Raw genomic sequence first — 24312 nt, forward strand, 5'->3', positions numbered from 1 at the left:
GAGGAAAAAATCATGAGAAAGAGAAGAGGGGGAAGGGACAGAGGGAGAAAGGGGCCACAAATGAGAGAGAATGAGAACATACAAGAATGTAGCTTCCAGGGGGGTTATAGCTATACATTTTCTCTGGTAGGCTCGGCTAGCTTATTTACCTTTTCTCTGATAGGCTTGTCTCCACAGTGCACAGGTTGACCTTCCACTCATCCTTAAGCTTCAGGTCTGCATTGCTGAAGACGCCCATGAGGATGCTGGAGCCCATGTAGTCCACACGGGCCTCCGTGGAACCCATGGTGATCTGGATGTTATGGCTAGGCTGCTGGTTGGGGTGCTCCGAGATGTGGGCTTCAACAAACATGTGTTGTTAAGATCGGCAGAGGGATTTCAAGTTCTACTCGTTTGACAGGGATATTTAAGTTAGAGGTGGATGCATTTATCATTTAAAAACACCAAGACCCGAGGCCAGAGTTCAATCTTTGACATCCATAACAATGTTGTATTTAGGAATCGCACAAAAACAGTACATGCCAGTGGCATAATACATGATTCCCCATCCCTGTACTTACAGACCATCTCCAGGGTGTTGACATCTATATTGCCACCCACCACGCCGCCTTTAGAGTCCAGTTTGGAGCGGCCCAGACCCACGGACATGCTGATTTCTCTGTCTCTGTTACTACCCACTGACAGACGACCCTGACTCTTCAGCCCACTGGTGGTCCAACTAGAGGTAAACAAGAGCAAAGGGGGAAAAGTTAGTTCCACCCACCACCTCATGAATAATCAACATCTGCTTTCTATGAGGCATGGTTTGTTTCAACAGAAATATTTCAATGTTTAGAATCATAGCTTTGGTAAGGGTTATATGTCAGATTGTGTTATGTTTTTATAGGTAGTCAGATATAGACATTAAGTCATATGCTGATATGAATTATAAGGAATAGACTTAAATCTGTGTCTGGGAAACTGGCTCCTAGTTTGTAGAGTATAGTGTGTTGAGTGGGAGGGGTAAAAGGAACACATACGTGTTGTTGCCCATGACATTGCTCATGTTCATCTGAACGTTGAGCTGCTTCAGGTTGATGGCGAACACCACTAGTGTCTCCCACGGGGTCCCCTGGGGGCCGGCTGCCTTGCCGCTCTTATTGAACGATGGCGTGGACGTCTTGGTCACAGAATCTGCATGGGAGGGAAATACATTACCGTTCAAAAGTTTGGGGTCACTTAGAAATATCCTCGTTTTCGAAAGAAAAGCCTTTTTTTACCATTAAAATAACATCAAATTGATCAGAAACCCTTTTGCAATTATGTTAGCACAGCTGAAAACTGTTGTACCGTTTAAATAAGTAATACAACTGGCCTTATTTGGACTAGTTGAGTATCTGGAGCATCAACATTTGTGGGTCCGATTACTGGCTCAAAATGGCCAGAAACAAAGGACTTTCTTCTGAAACTCGTCAGTCTATTCTTGTTCTGAGAAATGAAGGCTATTCCATGCGAGAAATTGCCAAGAAACTGAAGACCTCATACAACGCTGTGTACTACTCCCTTCATAAGAACAGCGCAAACTGTCTCTAACCAGAATAGAAAGAAGAGTGGGAGGCCCCAGTGCACAACTGAGCAAGAGGACATGTACATTAGAGTGTCTAGTTTGAGAAATAGACGCCTCAAGTCCTCAACTGGCAGCTTCATTAAATAGTACCCGCAAAACACCAGTCTCAACGTCAACAGTGAAGAGGCGACTCCAGGATGCTGGCCTTCTCGGCAGATTTGCAAAGAAAAAAACATATCTCAGACTGGCCAATTAAAATAACATTTTAAGATGTGCAAAAGATCACAGACACTGGACAGAGGATCTCTGCCATGAAGGGCAGCATTCCGGAGTCGCCTCTTCAGTGTTGACGTTGAGATTGGTGTTTTGCGGGCAAAGTTATTACGGACAAAGTTATTCCCAGTCTTCATGAGGGATAAAGTATTCATTTATCGTTCTAACTGCATTTTAAGTCTAGCTTGTGAAAACAATCTCCATACTAAGCTAAAATAAACAACATTAACACAGTTTTAATTAGATAGTGTTCCTTGATGATGCTGAGCACTCATTTTTGAGTTGGTACCTCTTCTGGGGGCAGAGGAATCAGAGACACTCCTGGTGCGTCCAGGGGCCGGGGATTTGAGGTGGGAGGACAGGCCCCCGGGGGACATGTTGCTCCCAGTGGAGTGGTCTGAGAACACATTGGGGGACTGGGGAATGTGCTGCCCAGTGCTACCGTCCCAGGTTCTCCAGTAGGCTTTACGGCTGGACTCTGGTGACAAGTGTTGGGCCATGTTCTCTACAGAGTCTGGGGTGGCTGGACCCGAGGCTGGAGGAGAGAAGCAGGTTCAGGTAAAGGGCATGTTCTGAAACCAACACAGGTTTAGGGAAAACATCCCTAAGGTTTTAAAGGGACTGACATTAACAGAGTCGGAGAGTGAGAGAAAACAGAGTAACTAGGAAATAAACCCAGTCAGAAGTAAAAATGTTGATAATTTATTACACAAGGAAAATTACACTCACAGGGCGCAAAGGCCTATCGAGGAGTTGTGTTTCTACCTGTTGGCATGTTGATGGTCTGGTCTCCTAGGAAGAGGCGTCGGGCGATGCTGCGGCGGTACCAGGCTCTGGGGAAGGCCAGGATTTCACTCAGCCTCCGCATGTCATACTTGAAGGAGGCAGAGCCGATGTCACACACAGCTAAGAGAGAGAAAACATTCAAAGTTGGCCAGGAATACCAGTGTCTGTGGATTCAACCATCTTGGCAGGGGAATTGAAATGTCAAAATGGATCAGCTTCATTGTCAAGATATACATGACATTCCCATTTTGAAGACCAAAGATTGAGCTCAGGTTAGACAGTGTCCAACCATTAACCCCGTTCCAAGGCACCTGAGATATTGATGAGGGTGGTGTCCATCTTGCCCCCCTTGCCAGGTATAAAACTCTCGATAAAGGTTGGTCCTCCGGTGCGTCTCATTCTGGACAGGCTGACCTTGACGAACTCCAGGTTGATGCTGAGGGAATCCTTCCTCCCAGTCACAGAGGACGGCTCTTCATCCACTGTACCTTAAAGGAAAGGACAGCTATGAGGCGACACTTCATAGCGCTGTTTTAATGCTACACATTGAACTTATGGAAGACTGAACAAGCCTGCTGTGAAAGTACACTATCACCATGAGGCATGCTGTACAGCGTAGTTGGTAGACTTCACTGCAATATAATGCACAGTACTAAACATAGGCTATAGAACAGGGGATAAGGCAGCCGACTGTACCTACGTCAGACAAGTCCCAAGATGTTTGTGGGGGTCGTACAGCAAAATTAACTATTGTGTTCGTGATAGTCTCATCGTTCCATAGGGTCCATAACTGTTCAGACGCTACAGACGATTATGAGAAGACCGATTTTTGGGATGTCTCATGATCTGACAAACACTGCTCTAGCTGTCACCACAGATGCGGAAGTGCAACATCGGCGGATGCGGTGGATTGAGACACCCGTATCCAATACAAAACAAATATAGATATCTCTAGTTTAAACTGACAGATTTTTATGGGGAATTCATGATGCTAATTACAGTGTCTTCAGAAAGTATTCATAGTCATGGACTTATTCCACATTTGTTGTGTTATAGCCTGAATTAAAAAATAAAGTTCCCACCAACCATCACACCAAAGTTTGGATAATTTATTGAAAAAGAAATACAGAAATATCTCATTCTCACCACTGAGTCGATAAATGTTAGAATCACCTTTGGTGGCGACATACAGTTGAGAGTCTTTCTGGGCACACTTGGATTGTACAATATTTGCTAATTATTTTTTCAAACGTATTCTTCCAGCTCTGTCAAGTTGGTTGTTGTTCCTTGCTAGACAGCCATTTTCAAGTCTTGCCATTGATTGTCAAGACGATTTAAGTCAAAAATGTAACTAGGCCACAGGAAAAGTCAATGTCATCTTGGTAAGCAACTCCAATATATATTTGGCTCCCAGTGTCTGTTGGAAAGCAGACTGAACCAGGTTTTCCTCTAGGATTTTGCTTGAGCTTAGATCTATTCCGTTTCTTTTTATCTTAAACTCCCTAGTCCTTGCCAATGACAAGCATACCTATAACATGATGCAGCCACCACCATGCTTGAAAATATGAAGACTGGCACTCAGTAATGTGTTATGTTGGATTGGCCCCAAACATAAGAGTTTGTACACTGGACATAAAATGTATTAAAATGTTTTTGTTTTGCAGTTTTACTTTAACACAAACAGGATGAATGTTTTGGAATTTGTTTAATTCTGTACATGCTTCCTTCTTTTCACTCTGTCATTTAGGTTAGTATTGTAGAGTAACTACAATGTTGTTGATCCATCCTCAATTTTCTCCCATCACAGCCTTTCAACTAACTGTTTTAAAGCCACCACTGGCTTCATGGTGAAATCCCTGAGCGGTTTCCTTCCTCTCTGGCAACTGAGTTAGGAAGGACGCCTGTATCTTTGTAGTGACTGTCTGTATTGATACACCATCCAAAGAGTAATTAATAACTTCACCATGCTCAAAGGGATATGTATTTTTTATTTATTTATTTTTAAACCTATGAATAAGTTCCCTCCTTTGCAAAGCATTGGAAAACCTCCCTGGTCTTTGTGGTTGAATGTGTTTGAAAGTCACTGCTTGACTGAGGGACCTTACAGATAATTGTATGTGTGGTACATAGATGCTGTAGTCAAAAAGCACGTTAAACACTATTATTGCACACAGAGTGAGTAACTTACACAGAGTGTAACTTATTATGTGACTTGTTAAGCACATTTTTACTCCTGAAGTTATTTATGCTTGCCATAACAAAGGGATTCAATACTTATTGACTCAAGACATTTGTGCTTTTCATTTTTTATTAATTTGTAAAAGATTCTAAAAACATAATTCCACTTTGAAATTATTTGGTATTGTGTGTAGGCCAGTGACACAAAATCTCAATTTGATTAATTTTAAATTTAGGCTGTAACAACAAAATGTGGAAAAAGTCTAGAGGTGTGAATACTTTGAGGGCACTGTGTATATTTTTTTTAGGATTTTAGTTTTAAGTAAATAAATAATAAAAATCACCAGGAATTCAGTTAAGAATAAGTTTAATAAAAAAAAAATCTGTTCCCAAGTATTACCATGAATAAATAAGGAAATTGTGATCGTGTCTCAATGTAATAAAGGAATGAAATGGGCTTAGTTTCAGGTCAATGTTCCGGCACCCGACCATCCACTCCGAAAAAAAAACATTCAAATTGCTATAGAATATTAGAATATACATGAGAAATGTTAAAAGTTGAGAAACTTTCCACTACACTTTTCCATACCTAGAGGTCCTGGGCCTGGTGCCTGCCCTGTGACAGCAGATTTCTGTTTCCCTGCCCCGTAAGGGTGGAACACGTAGAGGGAGAAGTCTGACATGCAGGCAGTGAAGCTGAGCCCTGAGGAGTTGCTGGGGGGGGCGGCGAGGTCTGACTGGCTGCTGCTGTGATGGGTCCGGCCCAGAGGGCTACCCAGAGATGGAGAGGGACCTGGAGATTAGATCAAAGAGGTTTTATTATGGACCAGATAGGCTTAGAAAACCAAATTAATCCACTCACACACCTAGAAGTTGCTTTACAGGTGCTTTGGAGTTTTGCTATCTATACCTCCTTTGCCAGGGGGTGGTTTGAGGATGTGTTGGCTCAGGGGGGTGGAGGAGGGTGTATTTAGGCCGTCGGTAGGTTGGGTGCTGGATGGGATCTCCAGTTCACCGCGATTAGAGGAGAATACCAGGTCTAGAGATGGCAGTTTCAGCATACACTCCACTCTGGACATGGGCAAGCAGCTGAAGCGGATCTGAGAGGGCTAGAGACATTGAGTCAGGTTAGAATAGAATTTGAAAACGTCATTACTTTGAGTGTGGTGTCTCAGGGATTGGACATTACTACAGCAAAACATACTCATATTGTACAATGGAGAACAGAGTTACAATAACTGAGCTATGGGGGCCACAGTAAGGCGGGCAGACAGAGGTAGGTTACCTGTACTCTGACATAAACCACCACGTCCACAGGAAAGGAGGAGTAGGCAGAGGTGGATGAGGACACCAGGGATGTGGTGGACTCCTCCAGGGGCTCCACTGGATCAAACTGGCCTAAGTCCTCCTCCTGGGAGTTCAAATCTGAGACACACAGAGACAAAAAGGGGTTAGCTTTGAGCAACGGTTTTGTAAGTTGTTGATGTTTTAGGTCCAGCAAACATTTATGGATTTTTTGCCCAATTAAAATCCAAAGAGGTGAGGTGAACAGGTGATCTATTTGCAATGGAATGACCCTACATACCAGTATAGTTCCTTTCCACCGGTGTGATGGGAATGGTCTCCAAGGCTTTCTCCAGGAAGTCCAGAAGACAAGGGCTTATGACCATCTCTTCTGGGAGGGTCTGGAGGGCCACCCAGGCATACAGCTTGGCTGTCTTCACCCCACCACTGCCCTTGCCTTTGGCTGCAGGGGAGACATGATCGGAGTTTGGACAGGGTCACATATACAAGGCCTACACCCACCAACATTGGTAAGAGAGTGAAAACAAAGTGAAACAGATATTGGGACAGATTTAACAAATGGTTTTTGCTCCCAAGGAAATGAAACAAAAAAGGTAAGAAATCAAATCTTGTGCTTTCATTTACTTTTCGGGTCTACATGTTACAGTGTCAAGAAAAAGTATGTGAACACTTTGGAAATAGCTGGATTTCTGCATAAATTGGTCATAAAATTTGATCTGATCTTCATCTAGGTCACAACAATATACAAACACAGTCTGCTTAAACTAATAAAAAACAATTAGACGTTTTCATGTCTTTATTGAACACACCGTGTAAACATTCACAGTGCAGGGTGGAAAAAGTATGCGAACCCATGGATTTAATAACTGGTTGACCCTCAATTGGCAGCAATAACCTCAACCAAACATTTCTGTAGTTGCGGATCAGACCTGCAAAACAGTCAGGGAGAATTTTGGATCATTCCTCTACAAAACTGTTTCAGTTCAGTAATATTCTTGGGATGTCTGGTGTGAACTGCTCTCAAGGTCATGCCACAGCATCTCAAATTGGGTTGAGGTCAGAACTCTGACTGGGCCACTCTAGAAGGAGTATTTTCTTCTGTTGAAGCCATTCTGTTGTTGATTTACTTCTGTGTTTTGAGTCATTGTCCTGTTGCATCACCCAACTTCTGTTGAGCTTCAATTGGAAGACAGCCTAACATCCTCCGGGAAAATGTCTCGATAAACTTGGGAATTCATTTTTCTGATAATAGCAAGCTGTCCAGGCCCTGAGGCAGTAAAGCAGCCCAAACCATGATGCTCCCTCCACCTTACTTTACAGCTGGGATGATGTTTTGATGTTAGTGTGCTTTTTTCTGTAAGTCTTTAGCTGACACTCTAGGATTAGAGATTAACCTCATTGAGCATTTTGCACTGTGCTCTTGCAGTCATCTTTGCAGGACAGCCACTCCTAGGGAGAGTAGCAACAGTACTGAACTTTTTCCATTTATAGACAATTTGTCTTACTGTGGACTGATGAACATCAAGACTTTTAGAGATACTTTTGTAACCCTTTTCAGCTTTATGCAAGTCAACAATTCTTAAGTCTTCTGAGATCTCTTTTGTTCGAGGCATGGTTCACATCATGTCTCATTGATTGGAGTCCAGGTTAGCCGACTGCTGACTCCAATTAGCTTTGAGAAGTCATTAGCCTAGGGGTTCACATACTTTCCCCAAGCTACACGGTGAATGTTTAAACTATGTATTCAATGTAGACAAGAAAAATAAAATAATTTGTGTGTTATTAGTTTAAGCACACTACGTTTGTCTATTGTTGTGTCTTAGCTGAAGATTAGATCAAATTTGATGACCAATTTACACAGAAATCCAGGTAATTCCAAAGGGTTCACATACTCTCCAGTGGCAAGAAAAAGTATCTTTGCAACAGCGTTTAGAAAAACAGCCACTCTGCGTCTATCCATCCACCCACTAAGTGTTTAAAACGGAATGAAATCAAACCGGATCTTAAAACATTCCAACACAGATCAACACAACATTCACAGATCAAAGCCTTGGACAAGACAGATTGAGCATGCATTAGATTTTAATGGGTGGGTTGATTAAGGATATCTATGGGCACGATGGAGACGTGGCGCTCTACTGCAGGTAAACACAGAAGCCGAAAGGGCATGCAGGTAATGATGAGAGCTCTCAGTACCTGATGGTAGAGGTGGGGATGGGGGAGGAAGGAGCGAGTTAGTCTTGCTTTGGCCAGCATTGGGAGGGTTGTGAGGGCCGCTATCATTCATACCATACAGCTTGGACTCTTTGGAGAGAGTGCGGGGGAGGGAGGATCCGCGTGAGGCATCAGGCGACTCGGTCTTTATGGTCTTGGAGTTATAGTGCAACTGGTGTTGGAGGAAATTGAAAAATGGTTTTGCATCAGAATAGTTGAACTCTTAGGTCATCAACGGCAATATAGATCCTACCATTTAATGCATCCGATTGATGGGTCATCGTTTAAACTCATTATTTACACCATTCCATAGCTAGAGGGAAACAAAACAGTAATGGCCTGAAAGCAAAATAACCGACCTTGACATCTACTCCCGGAATGTAAAATACAGTGGTCTCCAGGTCACTGGATTTGGTCTGCAGAGAGGAGGGCACCTTCTTCCCGGCCAGGAGCTGGGTGGTGGAGGTATAGGTGGGCTGGAGCTTCTTCTTCTTGGGTGGAGATTCCTGGTCCAGACTCCTAGAGCTGCGGTCACAACTCCTACAGTACAGGAGGAGTAGGAACACTTTGGTTACATAGCATTCTTTGACAAAGAAACTTTGGTAACATTTTACTTTAAAGCCTGCAGCTATAATGCTTTATAACTTGTCTATATTATAATAAGGCATAGGTCTCTCTATATATCAAAATAGTTAGAAGATCCCTAGGGTTCAGGTGCCGTACCTTCTGAAGGAGACATCCTCGTTCTCCGGTTGCTGGGTAGTGGGGTGCAGGACACACTTGCCGCTGTCAATCTCCACGCGCACGTCCAGCTCAAAGTCGATGTTCCTCTCGGTGACCGAGCTCATGAGGCTGCGGTTGGTGGGCGTGCTGGGCCAGCGCTCGCTGAACAGCTGGCTGACGGCGGCGAAGCCAGATGGCTTCCTGTGTGGTGGTTGGCTGTGACACAGAGAGGAAAGCAGGGTCATCAGCAGGCACAAAAACAGGAGGAATAAAATAATAAAAAGTTTGAATTATTATTCTCCATTGAGCATGTTTTTTAGTCCAAGAGTAGGCTTAATCTGGGTCCAAGAAACAGGCCAAATAAATAGTAATGAGAGCGGACTCACACAGGCCTCCTGAAGTAGCAGGAAGGCCTCTCGCGGTCAAACTCTTCCTCCTTGTCGGAATCCTCTGAGGAAGAGGAGGAGAGCTCATCGCGGCGCATGTCGTCGTGCTGGAAGGGAATGCCAGGTGAAAAGACAGCAGGGGTGGCAGGGGCACTGAACACTGAGTGGGGCCCTTCGCTAATGGATGGGAAATCATGAAGGTGATGAAGATGAGGATGGAGTCGCTCATCAATGGTGATAGACAACAGATCCATTTCTGTCTCCTCCGGAAACTTCAGCAGAGGACAGATGGGAGGTGATGAGAGGGGGACAGTTAGACTCTCTCAATTAGAAAATATAAAAAATGTTTAGTGATATAAACTCTGTAGCAGATAGCATCCTGCTCAAAGGAACTGTATGCACGTGTAGTACCAATTCATTTATCACGATTGTGGATAGAAAATTGTCATAACCAATGTGTGTGACTGACATCTACTCTAACTTAGCATATATACATACAGTACCAGTCAAAAGTTTTGACACACATACTCATTCAAGGGTTTTTCTTTATTTTAGCTAGGAAATAAAAACTAGGAAATAACACATATGGACTCAGGTAGTAACCAAAAAAGTGTTAAACAAATCAATATACCTGGAGGTGTGTTTTGAGTCATTGTCCTGTTGAAAAGCAAATGATAGTCCCACTAAGTGCAAATCAGGAGGGATGAAGTATCATTGCAGAATGCTGTGGTAGCCATGCTGGTTAAGTGTGCCTTGAATTTTAAATAAAAATCACTGACAGTGTCAACAGCAAAGCACCTCCAAACCTCCTCCTCCATGCTTCATGGTGGGAATCACACATGCGGAGATCATCCGTTCACCTACTCTGCGTCTCACAAAGACAAGACGGTTGGAACCAAAAAACTCAAATTTGACCTTAGACAAAAGGACAGATTTCCACCGGTCTAATGTCCATTGCCTGTGATTCTTGGCCCAAGCAAGTTTCTTCTTATTATTGGTGTCCTTTTGTAGTGGTTCTTTGCATTAATTCAACCATGAAGGCCTGATTCGCGCAGTCTCCTCTGAACAGTTGATGTTGAGATAAGTCTGTTACTTGAACTCTGAAGCATTTATTTGGGCTGCAATCTCAGGTGCAGTTAACTCTAATGAACTTAACTCTGGGTCTTCCTTTCCTGTGGTGGTCCTCCTGAGAGCCAGTTTCTTCATAGCGCTTGATGGTTTTTGTGACTGAAGACACTTTCAAAGTTCTTGAAATTTTCCAGATTGACTGACCTTCATGTCTTAAAGTAATTATGGACTGTCATTTCTCTTTGCTTTTTTGAGCTGTTTTTGCCATAATATGGACTTGGTATTTTACCAAATAGGGCTATCTTCGGTATACCACCCTGCCTTGTCACAACACAACTGATTGGCTCAAATGCATTAGGAAGGAAAGAAATTCCACAAATGAACTTTTAACAAGGCACACCTGTTAATTGAAATGCATTCCAGGTGACTACCTCATGAAGCTGGGGTGGCAGGGTAGCCTAGTGGTTAGAGCGTTGGACTAGTAACCGGAAGGTTGTGAGTTCAAACCCCCCAGCTGACAAGGTACAAATCTGTTGTTCTGCCCCTGAACAGGCAGTTAACCCACTGTTCCCAGGCCGTCATTGAAAATAAGAATTTGTTCTTAACTGACTTGCCTGGTTAAATAAAGGTTAAAAAAAATCTGGTTGAGAGAATGCAAAGTGTGTGCAAAGCTGTCATCAAGGCAAAGGGTGGCTACTTTGAAGAACCTCAATTATACACTTTCTTGGTTACTACATGATTCCATATGTGTTATTTCATAGTATTTCATGTCTTCACTATTATTCTGTAGAAAATAGTAAAAAATAAAGCCTGCAATGAGTAGGCGTGTCCAAACATTTGACACACACACACACACACACACACACACACACACACACACACACACACACACACACACACACACACACACACACACACACACACACACACACACACACACACACACACACACACACACACACACACACACTGACTATTGCTAGATATAATATATATTACTAGAGGATACAATGTCCTGTAATACAGGTTGCTATGTGCATTAAGCTTTTTTCCCCCCACAGGAGGCTCAGAGATCATGCAAAGCTCTGGGAGAGGACATAGGAGAGAGATACAGAGTGGGAGAGGATGAAGACACCTGGGTAGTACAGAAAGAAGCTGCAGGACAACATCTGGTTCCAGGACAGTGGATGAAGCTGACAAACTCCCAAAACAGAAAACATTAAAAGCCCTCACAAAAGAGAGTATTAGTCATAAACAACCACCAACTAAGAAAGAAAGAAAACTCAATGTCACCTCTAGTCATGGCTTTGATGCACACTTATTCTGAGGTTGGCCAACCTAAGGGTTTACAGTTTTAGGCTCAAACTATACAACCTAAGGTTTTGAAGTTGGCCATGCATAGCTGCTGTGGTTAGGAAAATACATCTGTGGTTGAAGGAAGTTGATTAAGAATTCCATAACATGGAACATGGAATTCCATAACAGGATGGGAAGGTGTGAATCAATTGTATACTACAATGCACATGCATAGCCTATCCATATCTACGTAGCAGCAAAATATTGTCAATGACGTAGCAATGCAGTGAATAAATCGTTTTCTTTGTAACACATAACCAGAGGCAATGGCTGGTTGAAAGCCTTGTTATTCTGAGCATATTATTCCCTACTCACCATATTGCAATTAGAGTTGTATTTGAATGCGTAAAATTATTAACTAGAGTGCACTTGACTAGCTCATCTATGGCAAGGAATGACTCAAACCAAGATATGACAATCAAGCATTGATTGATAGTTCTAGCCTATATCTCACCATCCTGTTTGGAATGTCCACGTTTTCAGTTTTAACCAATTTATTAGAAGAGAGGAGAAAAAAACAACCTGGTTATTTTGGGATTTTCATTTGTTCGGGATAGTTTTTTGGGGGTTTTACAAATACCTTGAAGACTTCTCCTGGACTGACCGGTCGGTTTGTAGAGTCCTGATTATTAATCTTCAATTGAACAGAAAGAGAACAATGGAATCCATCCAGAAAATGAAAGTATGGCATGTTCAGGATGGGATTTTGCGCTCAAAAATGGCACACTTAACTCTCCCTCAAGCTACAAGCAAGCGAAAAAGCTAATACTTCCGTCTATGTCAGCGGAAGCGTTTCCACAATGTTTAGACACACACAGTCAAGAGGCCTGTCATAGTGATAAACAAACAAGGACATGGAAGATGAAATGATGCCATAACTCAGGGATGCACATCTCCAGTTCTCTTCAGCTGCTGTATAAACTGCCATCTTGGAGAATTCAATTGTTTACAGCCCTATCTCAGGGTCTACATGGTAATAGCTACCATGAAGACTATAGTGGACTATTTCAATACACTACCATGTCCTGGATGTTGAAGGTGACTCTCGGTCCTGGGGAGGACGCATCAACTCTGATGTCCGGTAAGTCATCAACGTCTCCTATTCTGGAACTGAAAGGGAAATAAGAATAATAACAATCAAACCTGATTGACCCCACGACTGCTAGGTTCCGGCTGAAAGCGAGGATTCCTCTTCCAGTACCTTTGGCGTTCAATCCTTTTGAGTGGAGGCCTCCCTGCTGCTGTAGAGATGCTCTTGGAACGGTTATAGCTGGGTTTGTATCCCAGACCCCACTTGTCCTTCAGAGACGCAGCCTGGTTGAAAAGCAATGATCAGGGCTCATCAGTCATGGTGTCCTTTCCATTTCAGCTCAGGTTAATGACATTTTACATTTTATGTAATGCCAGTTGAATAAAGGGTGGTATTAAATGCGTTGTCTCACCCTCATGCTGGAGCGTCGTAATTTCTTGCGCACGTCTCTCCTGATGTCGTTGACGGCCACAGACTCCAGCTGCTGGTAGCGCTGGATCTCCTGGTTGATTGTGCCTTCACTTGCTCCCAGTTTCCTGTTGAAGGGTGGGGAAGGGGAACATGATAGATCCTTGTTTTAGGTGATAAAATATACAACATGAGGTTATAATTGCATTTGACAGGAAGAACTCTTACTTGAGGTCATCAATGACTTTGGCCTGCTCGTTCAGCTCTCTGATGTCCACTATTCTTTTGTTTAACTTCCCCCTTCTGGGATCCAAGATCTGGTTGCCCACTGCCGTCTGCCGCCTGAGGTCTATGGTCTCCTGTGGAGTATAGAGGACAAATGACACCCTGTCATTCACATATTACACCACAGAATGTTTAGTTATTTATATAACCTAGATTACCAACATTAAATAACCCGAATTAGATTACACCTCCACCAACCTGGGTTATTGTATTACGCCACAAAAAAAGTATTAAACCAAGCATGAATTATTACACCAAAGTTACATAGCTCACCAAGTTATACACACCATAAACAGCAGAGATATACACAAAATGGAAGTCACCATCACCATAATCCTTGAGACCAATTGATGACCCAATTCTCAGAAAAGGAAGTAATCACAACATGTGTAACCAGGTGACAAGGAAACCAAAAGTGCTTAAACCCCACGAAGTCAATTGCTAAGTGATAGAATTTTGTTTGCCCTCTGAGATTACCACATTTCATGGTGTAATTTAACAATTGAAATCTATTCTGCAGCTCGAAACATGGACGATAGAGTCTTAATGCCACCCTAAACGTGATTGTGGGGCCCAGAAGATAGGAGACTAGAGGGTGGGGCAGTACATACACATCCCCAGGATATGGGTCTGGGAGCCCTGGCCCTGTTCCCTCTGGACTGGGGAGGAGAATAGTCGCTTAGGTAGTCGGCTGGTACCGAGACGCTCTGGACACTGGGGCTTTTCAGGCCCAGGATGCTGTTTACTAGCCGCTTCCTGAACGTCAGCCTGGGACTGAGCCTTGGGCTGCTGCACTCTCCCTCTGGGCTCCCCTGCAAGCAACGGTAAGGATACACCCAAGGCAAGGTTCAACTGGGTGCATGGACTTAGGTAGCTTGGATAGCTTTTAGCGCTGTCACAGTGGCTGGATGGGGTTGACAAGGCTTTGCATATCTGTTCAAGCCACAACACTCACAGTGGATTTTTACATTTTTGACACAGACTTAGGGTTTTTACACACACACAGAGCTACAATAATCTCTTACACAAACAGTCTTTTAAACCGTCTCGTGGTTGTACTGCAATAGAATCACAGGTATTAGCAAACTAACAGGGTATTAAACACACTCAGACTTACGCAACAATTCCAACTATTTTACGGAGTTACAGTTCATATAAGCAAATCAGTCAATTAAAATAAAAATTAAACCATGGATTTCATGATTGGAATACAGATATGCATCTGTTGATCACAGATACACTATATATACAAAAGTATGTAGACACCCCTTCAAATTTGTGGATTTGGCCATTTCAGGCACACATGTCGCTGACAGAAGTATAATCGAGTACACAGCCATGCAATCTCCATAGACAAACATTGGCAGTAGAATGGCCTTACAGAAGAGCTCAGTGACATTCAATGTGGCACTGTCATAGGATGCCACCTTTCCACATACTCTTGGTCAAGTAATTGTACCTTAAAAAAAGAAGTAGGGGCGTGGATTAGAAAACCAGTCACTATCTGGTGTGACCACCATTTGCCTCAAAGCTGCGCAACATCTCATTCGCATGGAGTTTATCAGGCTGTTGATTGTGGCCTGTGGAATGTTGTCCCAGTCCTCTTCAATGGCTGTGCGAAGTTCCTGGATAATGGCAGGAACTGGAACACGCTATCCAACACGTCAATCCAGAGCATCCCAAACATGCTCAATGGGTGACATGTCTGGTGAGTATGCAGGCCATAGAAGAACTGGGACATTTTTAGCTTCCAGGAATTGTGTACAAATCCTTGCGACATGGGGCTGTGCATTATCATGCTGAAACATGAGTTGATGGCGGCGGATGAATGGCGCGACAATGGGCCTCAGGATCTCGTCACTGTATCTCTGTACATTCAAATTAACATCAATAAAATTAAATTGTGTTCATTGTCCGTAACTTAAGCTTGTCCATACCATAACCCCACCGCCACCATGGGGAACTCTGTTGAAAGTTGACCACTCGCTCACACTACGCTGTATGCCATCTGCCCGCTACAGTTGAAACCAGGATTCATCCTTGACGAGTAGACTTTTCCAGTGGCCATCGAAGGGGAGTATATGCCCACTGAAGTCGGTTACGACACTGAACTGCAGTCAGGTCAAAACCCCGGTGAGGACGATGAGCATGTAGATGAGTATCCCTGATATAGTTTCTGACAATTTTTGTAGAAATTCTTTGGTTGTGCAAACTGGTTGTGCAAATAGTTTCATTATCTGTCCGGGTGGCTGGTCTCAGATGATTGTGCAGGTGAAGAAGCCGGATGTGGTCCTGGGTTGGCATGGTTACACATGGTCTGCGGTTGTGAGGCCGGTTGGACGTACTGACAAATTCTATAAAACGATGTTGGATGAGGCTTATGGTAGTGAAATGAACTTTCAATTCTCTGGCGACAGCTCTGGTGGACATACCTGCAGTCAGCATGGAAATTGCACGCTCCCTCAAAACATCTGTGGCATTGTGTTGTGTGACAAAACTGCTTATTTTAGAGTGGCCTTTTATTGTCCCCAGCACAAGGTGTACCTATGTAATGAGCGTGCTGTTTAATCAGCTTCTTGATATGCCACACCTATCAGGTAGATGGATTATCTTGCCAAAGGAGAAATGCTCACGAACAGGGATGTAAAGAAATGTGTGCGCATAATTTGAGAAATAAACTTTTTGTGTGTATGGAAAATGTCTGGGATCTTCCATTTCAGCTCACGAAACATGGGACCAACGCTTTACATGCTGTGTTTATATTTTTCTTCAGTATACAATTCACATGTTCAAAGTGATTTATAAAAATATTCAGCATGGTTATCATGTTTAGGCAAAGACTGAAAGACTGACCATATGGATGGTGGGCGACATGGTGTCGGTCTCATCCTCATCAGAGTCCACCATGTTGATGGAGTTGAGGTCAGCGATGTCGTCCACGTCCTCCTCGCCAGTCAGCGAGGTCAGCGTGTTGCCCAGGGCATTGAGCCGCTTGCCGATGTTGGGGTCCATGTGGACATCTATACCACACATCTTCCACAGCACGTTCAGTGCCCAGGTGCCCGCACTGCTGCTTTCTGAGGGTCGTAGAGGGAGAGAGAATATTACCCTACACTAAATCCATCTATCACTCAATACAATACAAAGATCTTGTTCACAGAGAAGTAGAAAACAGCTGTGCTGTGTTATGGATAACAGCTTGACAATGTTCACACGGACCCCTTTCATTATAAACACAAGGTTCGATGCTCATTATCAGCGCAGTACTTACCTGCTGACGGCTGGCCTGTGGTTCTGGAGCAGACTTCATATGTGCCATCAGGAACAACACCTACAACAGCAAAACAAACAAAATGACATGAAAAAGGGAAACAGCACAGTGTAGGGAACCCAACTGCAAGAAGTAGGGCACAAGTAGACCTTAATTAGGGTGGAATATCAAAAGGTATTGGCCCGTTCGATACACAATATTTGGGTGAAGCCCTTCCCTATGTCATTTTATCTACTTATTCTTAAACTTCAAAACTCAGCTTTCCCAGGCCCAGCTCTAAATACAGACAAGCCATGCTTTTTTCAATCCCAGTCTGCATGTAAAAATCAACATCTCGCGGTCCAATCACTCACAGGCGTTCATGATCATGTCTCCTCGGATCTCAGGCTTCCAGTCGTCCCAGGACGTCTCAAAGCCCTCGGCGAAGCGGATGCAGAAGTTCTTGAAGTGGCCCTTGCTGACCAGCGACTCAGAGGAGCAAGCGGTGATCAGCGTGCTCTCGATGGTTAGCACCAGGGCCGAGCCTGTGTCAAAGTCAATGCTGTGGTTTGCCTGTGAGAACGGAGGTTTAAAGGTGGAGTAAGATGTTACAGTTAGGCCATCAGATAAGTCTAACACATGGATAATATTTAGGCTGAAGTGTCAGTCGTTTGTTGGAAATAGTTCATTAATGGTTACTTAATGGTAACATTTTATTTGACGGTCTGCCTATAAACACTATTAAATAGTTTCTTAACAATTAAATGAAGTCGACACACACACGCACACGCACACACACACACACACCCCAAATAATGTAAGAGGGGCGTCGTTCGCACTACACCACTATGTAAATTTTTTAAATAAATAGTTACTTTATTTGTTATATTTGTTATCAAGGCCAGGCACCACACCCTAATAGTATTTTTTTGCTTTAGATTGCAGGAAATGTCAATTAAAAGGTGTTTAAAAATGCACAAACCCCCTTAATAATATAATGGTTTACAAATAGTTAAAAACAATGTAATAATTGTTTATTGGCAGACCCTCAAAAAAAGTAGGTTACTGAGAATAGGAAACGTGCCTGTGTGTAATGTTGAAAAACGCATTGCTCCTTGGAAACACCCATTTAGTTGCAGCCTGTTATAAAATTATGCAAAGTTGATGCAAGTGCGACATTGTGCGTGCCATACCACTCCATGATACATGAAAACAATAGAGCATCTGTTCCAATTGAAGGTAATCATTTAAGATTCTTGAAATGGTGAGAAGTTAAACCAGTCAAACCATTTCAAGCTTAAATGAAGTTATCCCAGTAGTATCAATCAAATGGTTGGTTGTAAACTGCCATAACCTGTTATGTCAGCATTGTATCAAGACTGCATCATAAACACTAATGACAGGTTGTTACAAGTAAAGCAGTAAGACCACTGAATAACATCACACAAGTGTTCAAAATAGATTGAATAGGTTGTAAGGTTACTTTTCGTGCATATTTTTTCTGGCCTACAGATCTGCCGGCCCCAGCTTCAGAGCGGATGCCTTCGAAACCTGGTATATGTCCTTTCTATGGAGATAAGGGATAAAATTATAACTTTAACTAACTTGTAGGAGAACTCACCAGGGACAGTGGATGTAGTCATCAAATTCTAACTTTGATTAATCCCCAATATCTATTTTCCTATATCAGTCATTCACCAAGTCACAAAAGCAATCTTTAGCATTTATGAAGACATTTATCTTGGATACATTTTGTAATTTGCTGCTAATACAAAGCAAGTCACTGCACTGACAAACCTTTCCCCACCATTCCTTTCTCCACCATTCCCATGTTTCCTACATTTCCAAGTTTATCAAGGTAGTTCTAATTACATAAAAACATTAACATACTACTGCAGCGAGCTATATATTTATATATACTGAACAAAAAGTATAAACGCAACATGTAAAGTGTTGGTTCCATGTTTCATGAGCGGAAATAACAGACCCCAAAAAGCTTATTTCTCTGAAATGTTGGGCACTAATTTGTTTACATCCCTGTTAGTGAGCATTTCCCCTTTGCCAAGATAATCCATCCACCTGAAAGGTGTGGCATATCAAGAAGCTGAATAAACAGCATGATCATGTGCACCGTATGGCCACTCTAAAATGTGCAGTTTTGTCACACAACACAATGCCACAGATGTCTCAAGTTTTGAGGCAGCATGCAATTGGCTGACTGCAGGAATCTCCACCAGAGCTCTTGCAATAGAATTGAATGTTCATATCTCTACCATAAGCTGCCTCCAACATCGTTTTTGAGAATTTGGCAGTACACCCAACCAGCTTCACAACTGCACACCACCTGTAACCACACCAGCCTAGGACCACATCTGGCTTCTTCACCTGAGGGATCGTCTGAGACCAGCCACCCGGACAGCTAATGAAACTGAGGAGTATTCCCATCTGTAATAAAGCGCTTTTTGTGGGGAAAAACTCATACTGACTGGTGTGCCAATGCCACCCATGGATGCGCCCTGCCCAGTAATGTGAAATCCATAGGTTAGGAATTTAGGTAATGAATTTATTTAAATTGACCGATTTCCTTATATAGACTAACTCAGTAAAATCATTGAAATTGTTGCGTTTATATTTTTATTCAGTATAGCTAACTATATTTAAATAAAATCAATGAAGCTCAAATGAAGCATTGTGAGAATGGTTGAGAAAAAAACAAGACAATTTGGATCAGTTCTTTAGGGAATGAAATTACCGATGATATGATGACTACTCACAGAGAGTGCCACTTTCAGACAATAATATTTCGTTAAATTTAGCGCATATCAATATAAAAACACACAAACAGTTCCAGGACAGGATCTGAAACAGAATTGATCTAAGACAAAATGGGTCTAAGTGTATAAGACAAAATGGAGCACTGTCAGGGTTGGGGTAAAAAATATCCCACACCATTTTAACATGCCGCATTGCAAAGGTTTTCTCCTTAAAACATATATGCAATCTTTGGTTGCAAAAATCATTGTTCAGATCATCATTCTCCTCCTACCAGTGAGGTGTTGGTGATGGGCAGACAGATTCCCAGGTCGTTGACGGTGAGCTGCAGGAACAGGGTGCTGAAGGCCTGGGCAGAGGTCTGCTGGATGCCCGGCAGCTTGTCCACCACCTCCTTGGTGGCCATGTGAATGTCTTTGTTCAGTGCCAGACGCTGCTCATTCCAGTTGTCATAGGCCGCCTTGTAGTTCAACCAGAAGAGTACAGCTGCAATGAGAAGGGAAAAAGGGATGACGTTTCACTATAGAGGTTATATGATTTAGACATTTTTATTTAGAGAATTAGAAAACATAGTCTATTATCAAGGCCTGACCTCTGTCAAAAGCTACAGGCTGAGCAAAGACGATTGGCCGGTTGAGTGTGATGAGGACTGCCTCTTTGTCTGAGGAGCCACTAATCTCCTCCTGAAGGGCGTTCCGTAAGCCAATACGAGTGCGGAAGTAGGCCACCTGGTGAAAGTCTGAACCTGCCTCCTCATAAACCTGTGGAGAAAAAAAGGGTTATATCTAACAAAACCTGATTGCAGCAGCCAATAGAAACTAACACAACCTATATTGATTTGCTGTAGCCTACCTGGTGTTTGACTATCTGGCCCAGGGCGAGGTTCAGATCCACTTGGCACTTCCCAAACAATTTGAGATAGCTGCTGCTGCCGCCGGCCTGGGCTTGACACTGGATCCTGTTGGAGAGCTCCAGCTCTATCAGCCCTGTCTCGAAGCGCACCGCTCTCATGGACGGAGTGGTGGCCGTCATCTGGATCCCCTGCAAACCACAAGTGTTCAGGAAAGTCAATTTATTTCATTTTTAAATGATTAGGACACGTGACAATAGGTGGGTATATATGCATATTGCAGGACTTTTCTTGCTTCTCATACTGGTACCTTAAACATCAGACTGAGTGAGTAAAGCAGAATCTTGGGCTTGTCAGCGTCTGCCGAGATGTCGTGCTCATTCCATAGAGGGATGGGCTGCTCTCCTCCTGCATAGACACAAACAAGCATTTACCCAAAGTGTCTAAGCAAAATACTGAAACACAACAACTTTCAGTGTTCTTGTGTTATACAGCGGGACAGACCTGATACTTTCTGGATGACCTCATTGACTTCCTTCATGAAAACCTTCTGCAGGAACACCAGGTGGTTCAGGAGGTCCGTTGTGAGGTTGTGCTCAAAAGAACCAATCTAGGTGAAGGGGGATTGAAATCAATGAAAATAACAAAGGCCTGCAAACTGAATATGCTCATAATTACCACATTTCAGGGCTCTACAGTGTGACCATTTTACTCGCGTATGCGCCTAAATATTTTGCTGTGTGACCTGACATTTCTATTTAGGAGCACTAGTGTACCTAGAAAAATTAAGGATTATATCTTTATTAAAACAAATATTTGAAATTGTTCTCCTAAATTTCTTTGTGTGGGCCTACATTCTTCAACATAGGTCCACACGTGCTCCTTGTAAAAAAGGTCAGCGTAGAGCCATGGCTGTATTGACAATGTTTCAATCCACAAGGATCTTCATCAGGTCAAACAGAGTGCTCACCACTCCAAATACACTGAGTATACAAAACATTAACAACACCGGTGTCAAGAACTGCAACTCTGTTAGGGGATTCTTCAAAGTAGCCACCCTTTGCCTTGATGACAGCTTTACACACTTGGCATTCTCTCAACCAGCTTCACATGGAAGGCTTTTCCAACAGTCTTTAAGAAGTTCCCACAAATGCTGAGCACTTGTTGGCTGCTTTTCCTTCACTGTGAGGTCCAACTCATCCCAAACCATCTCAATTGGGTTGAGGTCGGGTGATTGTGGAGGCCAGGTCATCTAATGCAGCACTCAATCACCCCACTTCTTGGACAAATAGCCGCTACACAGCCTGGAGGTGTGTTGGGTCATTGTCCTGTTGAAAAACAAATGATAATCCCTCTAAGCACAAACCATGTTGTTTAAGTGTGCCTTTAAAATAAAATAAAATAAAAAAGTTTACATTTTTTGGGCGGTTTTGGAGCAGTGGCTTCTTCCTTGCTGGACGGCCTTTCAGGTTATTTTGATATAGGCCTAATTTTTACTGTGTATATAGATACTTTTGTACCCGTTTCCTCCAGCATCTTCACACGGTTGATTTGCACTTTTCGCACCAAAGTACATTCATCTCTAGGAGACAGAACGCGTCTCCTTCCTGAGTGGTATGACAGCTGTATGGTCCTATGGTGTTTATACTTGCATACTATTGTTTGTACAGATGAATGTGGTACCTTCAGGCATACAGAAACTGCTCCCAAGGATGAACCAGACTTGTGGAGGTCTACAATTATTTTTCTGAGGTCTTGGCTGATTTCTATTGATTTTCCCATGATGTCAAGCAAAGAGGCACTGAGTTTGAAGGTAGGCCTCGAAATACATCCACAGGTACATCTCCAATTGACTCAAATTATTTCAATTAGCCTATCATGAGCTTCTAATGCCATGACATCATTTTAAAGGCACAGTCAACTTAGTGTATGTAAACTTCTGACCCACTGGAATTGTGATACAGTGAAATATAAGTGAAATAATCTTTCAGTAAACAATTGTTGGAAAAATTACTTGTGTCATGCACAAAGTAGATGTCCTAACAGACTTTTTCCACAAATTTCTTGTTAACATACTATATTTTTGGCGTGGTTGAAAAACTAGTTAATGACTCCAACCTAAGTGTATGTAAACATCCGACTTCAACTGTATGTATGTATGTATGTATGTATGTATGTGTGTGTGTGTGTGTGTGTGTGTGTGTGTGTGTGTGTGTGTGTGTGTGTGTGTGTGTGTGTGTGTGTGTGTGTGTGTGTGTGTGTGTGTGTGTGTGTGTGTGTGTGTGTGTGTGTGTGTGTGTGTGTGTGTGTGTGTGTGTGTGTATTTATTAGAGGTCGACCGATTATGAGTATTCAACGCCGATACAGATTGGAGGACCAAAAAAAGCTGATATCGATTAATCGGATGATTTTTTATTTTAATTGTATTTATTTGTAATAAATGACAATTACAACAACACTTATTTTAACTTAATATATCAATAAAATCAATTTAGCTTCAAAAAAATAATGAAACATGTTCAATTTGGTTTAAATAATGCAAAAACAAAGTGTTGGAGAAGAAAGTAAAAGTGCAATATGTGCCATGTAAAAAAGCTAACGTTTAAGTTCCTTGCTCAGAACATGAGAACATATGAAAGCTGGTGGTTCCTTTTAACATGAGTCTTCAAAATTCCCAGGTAAGAAGTTTTAGGTTGTAGTTATTATAGGAATCTCTCTATACCATTTGCATTTCATTAACCTTTGACTATTGGATGTTCTTATAGGCACTTTAGTATTGCCAGTGTAACAGTATAGTTTCCATCCCTCTCCTCACTCCTACCTGGGCTCGAACCAGGAACACATCGACAACAGCCACCCTCGAAGTAGCGTTACCCATGCAGAGCAAGGGGAACAGCCACTCCAAGAGCGAGTGACGTTTGAAACGCTATTAGCGCGCACCCCGCTAACTAGCTAGCCATTTCACATCGGTTAATCTAGCTAGCCATTTTCACACCAACCTAATCTTGATAGGGAGTTGATAGGCTTGAAGTCATAAACAGCCCAATGCTTGAAGCACAATGACAAACTGCTGGCAAAACGCACAAAAGTGCTGTTTGAATGAATGCTTACGAGCCTGCTGGTGCCTACCATCGCTCAGTCAGACTGCTCTATCAAATCATATACTTAGTTATAACATGATAACACACAGAAATACAAGCTTTAGGTTATTAATATGGTCGAATCCGGAAACTATAATCTCGAAAACAAGACGTTTATTCTTTCAGTGAAATACGGAACCGTTACGCATTTTATCTAACGGGTGGCATCCATAAGTCTAAATATTCCTGTTACATTGCACAACCTTCAATGTTATGTCATAATTAAGTAAAATTCTGGCAAATTAGGCGGCCCAAACTGTTGCATATACACTGAGTCTGCGTGCAATGAACACAAGAGAAGTGACACAATTTAACCTGGTTAATATTGCCTGCTAACCTGGATTTATTTTAGCTAAATATGCAGGTTTAAAAATATCTACTTCTGTGTATTGATTTTAAGAAAGTCATTGATGTTTATGGTTAGGTACACATTGGAGCAAAGATACGCACTGCATCGATTATATGCAACGCAGGACACGCTAGATAAACTAGTAATATCATCAACCATGTGTAGTTAACTAGTAATTATGATTGATTGATTGTTTTTTTATAAGTTAAGTTTAATGCTAGCTAGCAACTTACCTTGGCTTACTGCATTCGCGTAACAGGCAGTCTCCTCGTGGAGTGCAATGTAATCAGGTGGTTAGAGCCTTGGACTAGTTAACTGTAAGGTTGCAAGTTTGAATCACGGAGCTGACAAGGTAAATATCTGTCGTTCTGCTACTGAACAAGGCAGTTAACC

At 42.5% G+C, this 24312-nt stretch overlaps 1 protein-coding gene across 14 annotated transcripts in view; it reads right to left on the reverse strand.

The window, feature by feature from the left end:
- Window positions 1-24312, reverse strand: part of LOC124046557 (transmembrane protein KIAA1109 homolog) — an 85203-nt gene that overhangs the window by 4913 nt on the left and 55978 nt on the right. For 3 of the 14 annotated variants that reach the window (XM_046367052.1, XM_046367054.1, XM_046367051.1), the window contains 29 exons: window positions 20935-21040; window positions 20741-20838; window positions 20433-20621; window positions 20173-20341; window positions 19855-20066; window positions 18292-18375; window positions 17183-17381; window positions 16830-16889; window positions 16412-16635; window positions 14170-14370; window positions 13502-13632; window positions 13278-13401; window positions 13037-13149; window positions 12855-12945; window positions 12416-12469; window positions 9412-9683; window positions 9026-9241; window positions 8662-8842; window positions 8285-8474; window positions 6369-6530; window positions 6069-6208; window positions 5694-5892; window positions 5373-5576; window positions 2917-3093; window positions 2585-2725; window positions 2109-2354; window positions 1020-1173; window positions 561-718; window positions 150-339 (listed from right to left, as the gene is read on the reverse strand). In XM_046367052.1, the coding sequence (XP_046223008.1) occupies window positions 150-339; window positions 561-718; window positions 1020-1173; window positions 2109-2354; window positions 2585-2725; window positions 2917-3093; window positions 5373-5576; window positions 5694-5892; window positions 6069-6208; window positions 6369-6530; window positions 8285-8474; window positions 8662-8842; window positions 9026-9241; window positions 9412-9683; window positions 12416-12469; window positions 12855-12945; window positions 13037-13149; window positions 13278-13401; window positions 13502-13632; window positions 14170-14370; window positions 16412-16635; window positions 16830-16889; window positions 17183-17381; window positions 18292-18375; window positions 19855-20066; window positions 20173-20341; window positions 20433-20621; window positions 20741-20838; window positions 20935-21040 (4685 nt within the window). The remainder of the gene's footprint in view (window positions 1-149; window positions 340-560; window positions 719-1019; window positions 1174-2108; window positions 2355-2584; window positions 2726-2916; window positions 3094-5372; window positions 5577-5693; window positions 5893-6068; window positions 6209-6368; window positions 6531-8284; window positions 8475-8661; window positions 8843-9025; window positions 9242-9411; window positions 9684-12415; window positions 12470-12854; window positions 12946-13036; window positions 13150-13277; window positions 13402-13501; window positions 13633-14169; window positions 14371-16411; window positions 16636-16829; window positions 16890-17182; window positions 17382-18291; window positions 18376-19854; window positions 20067-20172; window positions 20342-20432; window positions 20622-20740; window positions 20839-20934; window positions 21041-24312) is intronic. The other 11 variants (XM_046367063.1, XM_046367056.1, XM_046367064.1 and 8 more) reach the window with 9 other exon arrangements.

The sequence above is a fragment of the Oncorhynchus gorbuscha genome, linkage group LG10 (genome assembly GCF_021184085.1).
Source record: "Oncorhynchus gorbuscha isolate QuinsamMale2020 ecotype Even-year linkage group LG10, OgorEven_v1.0, whole genome shotgun sequence".
NCBI classification, from domain to species: Eukaryota; Metazoa; Chordata; class Actinopteri; order Salmoniformes; family Salmonidae; genus Oncorhynchus; species Oncorhynchus gorbuscha.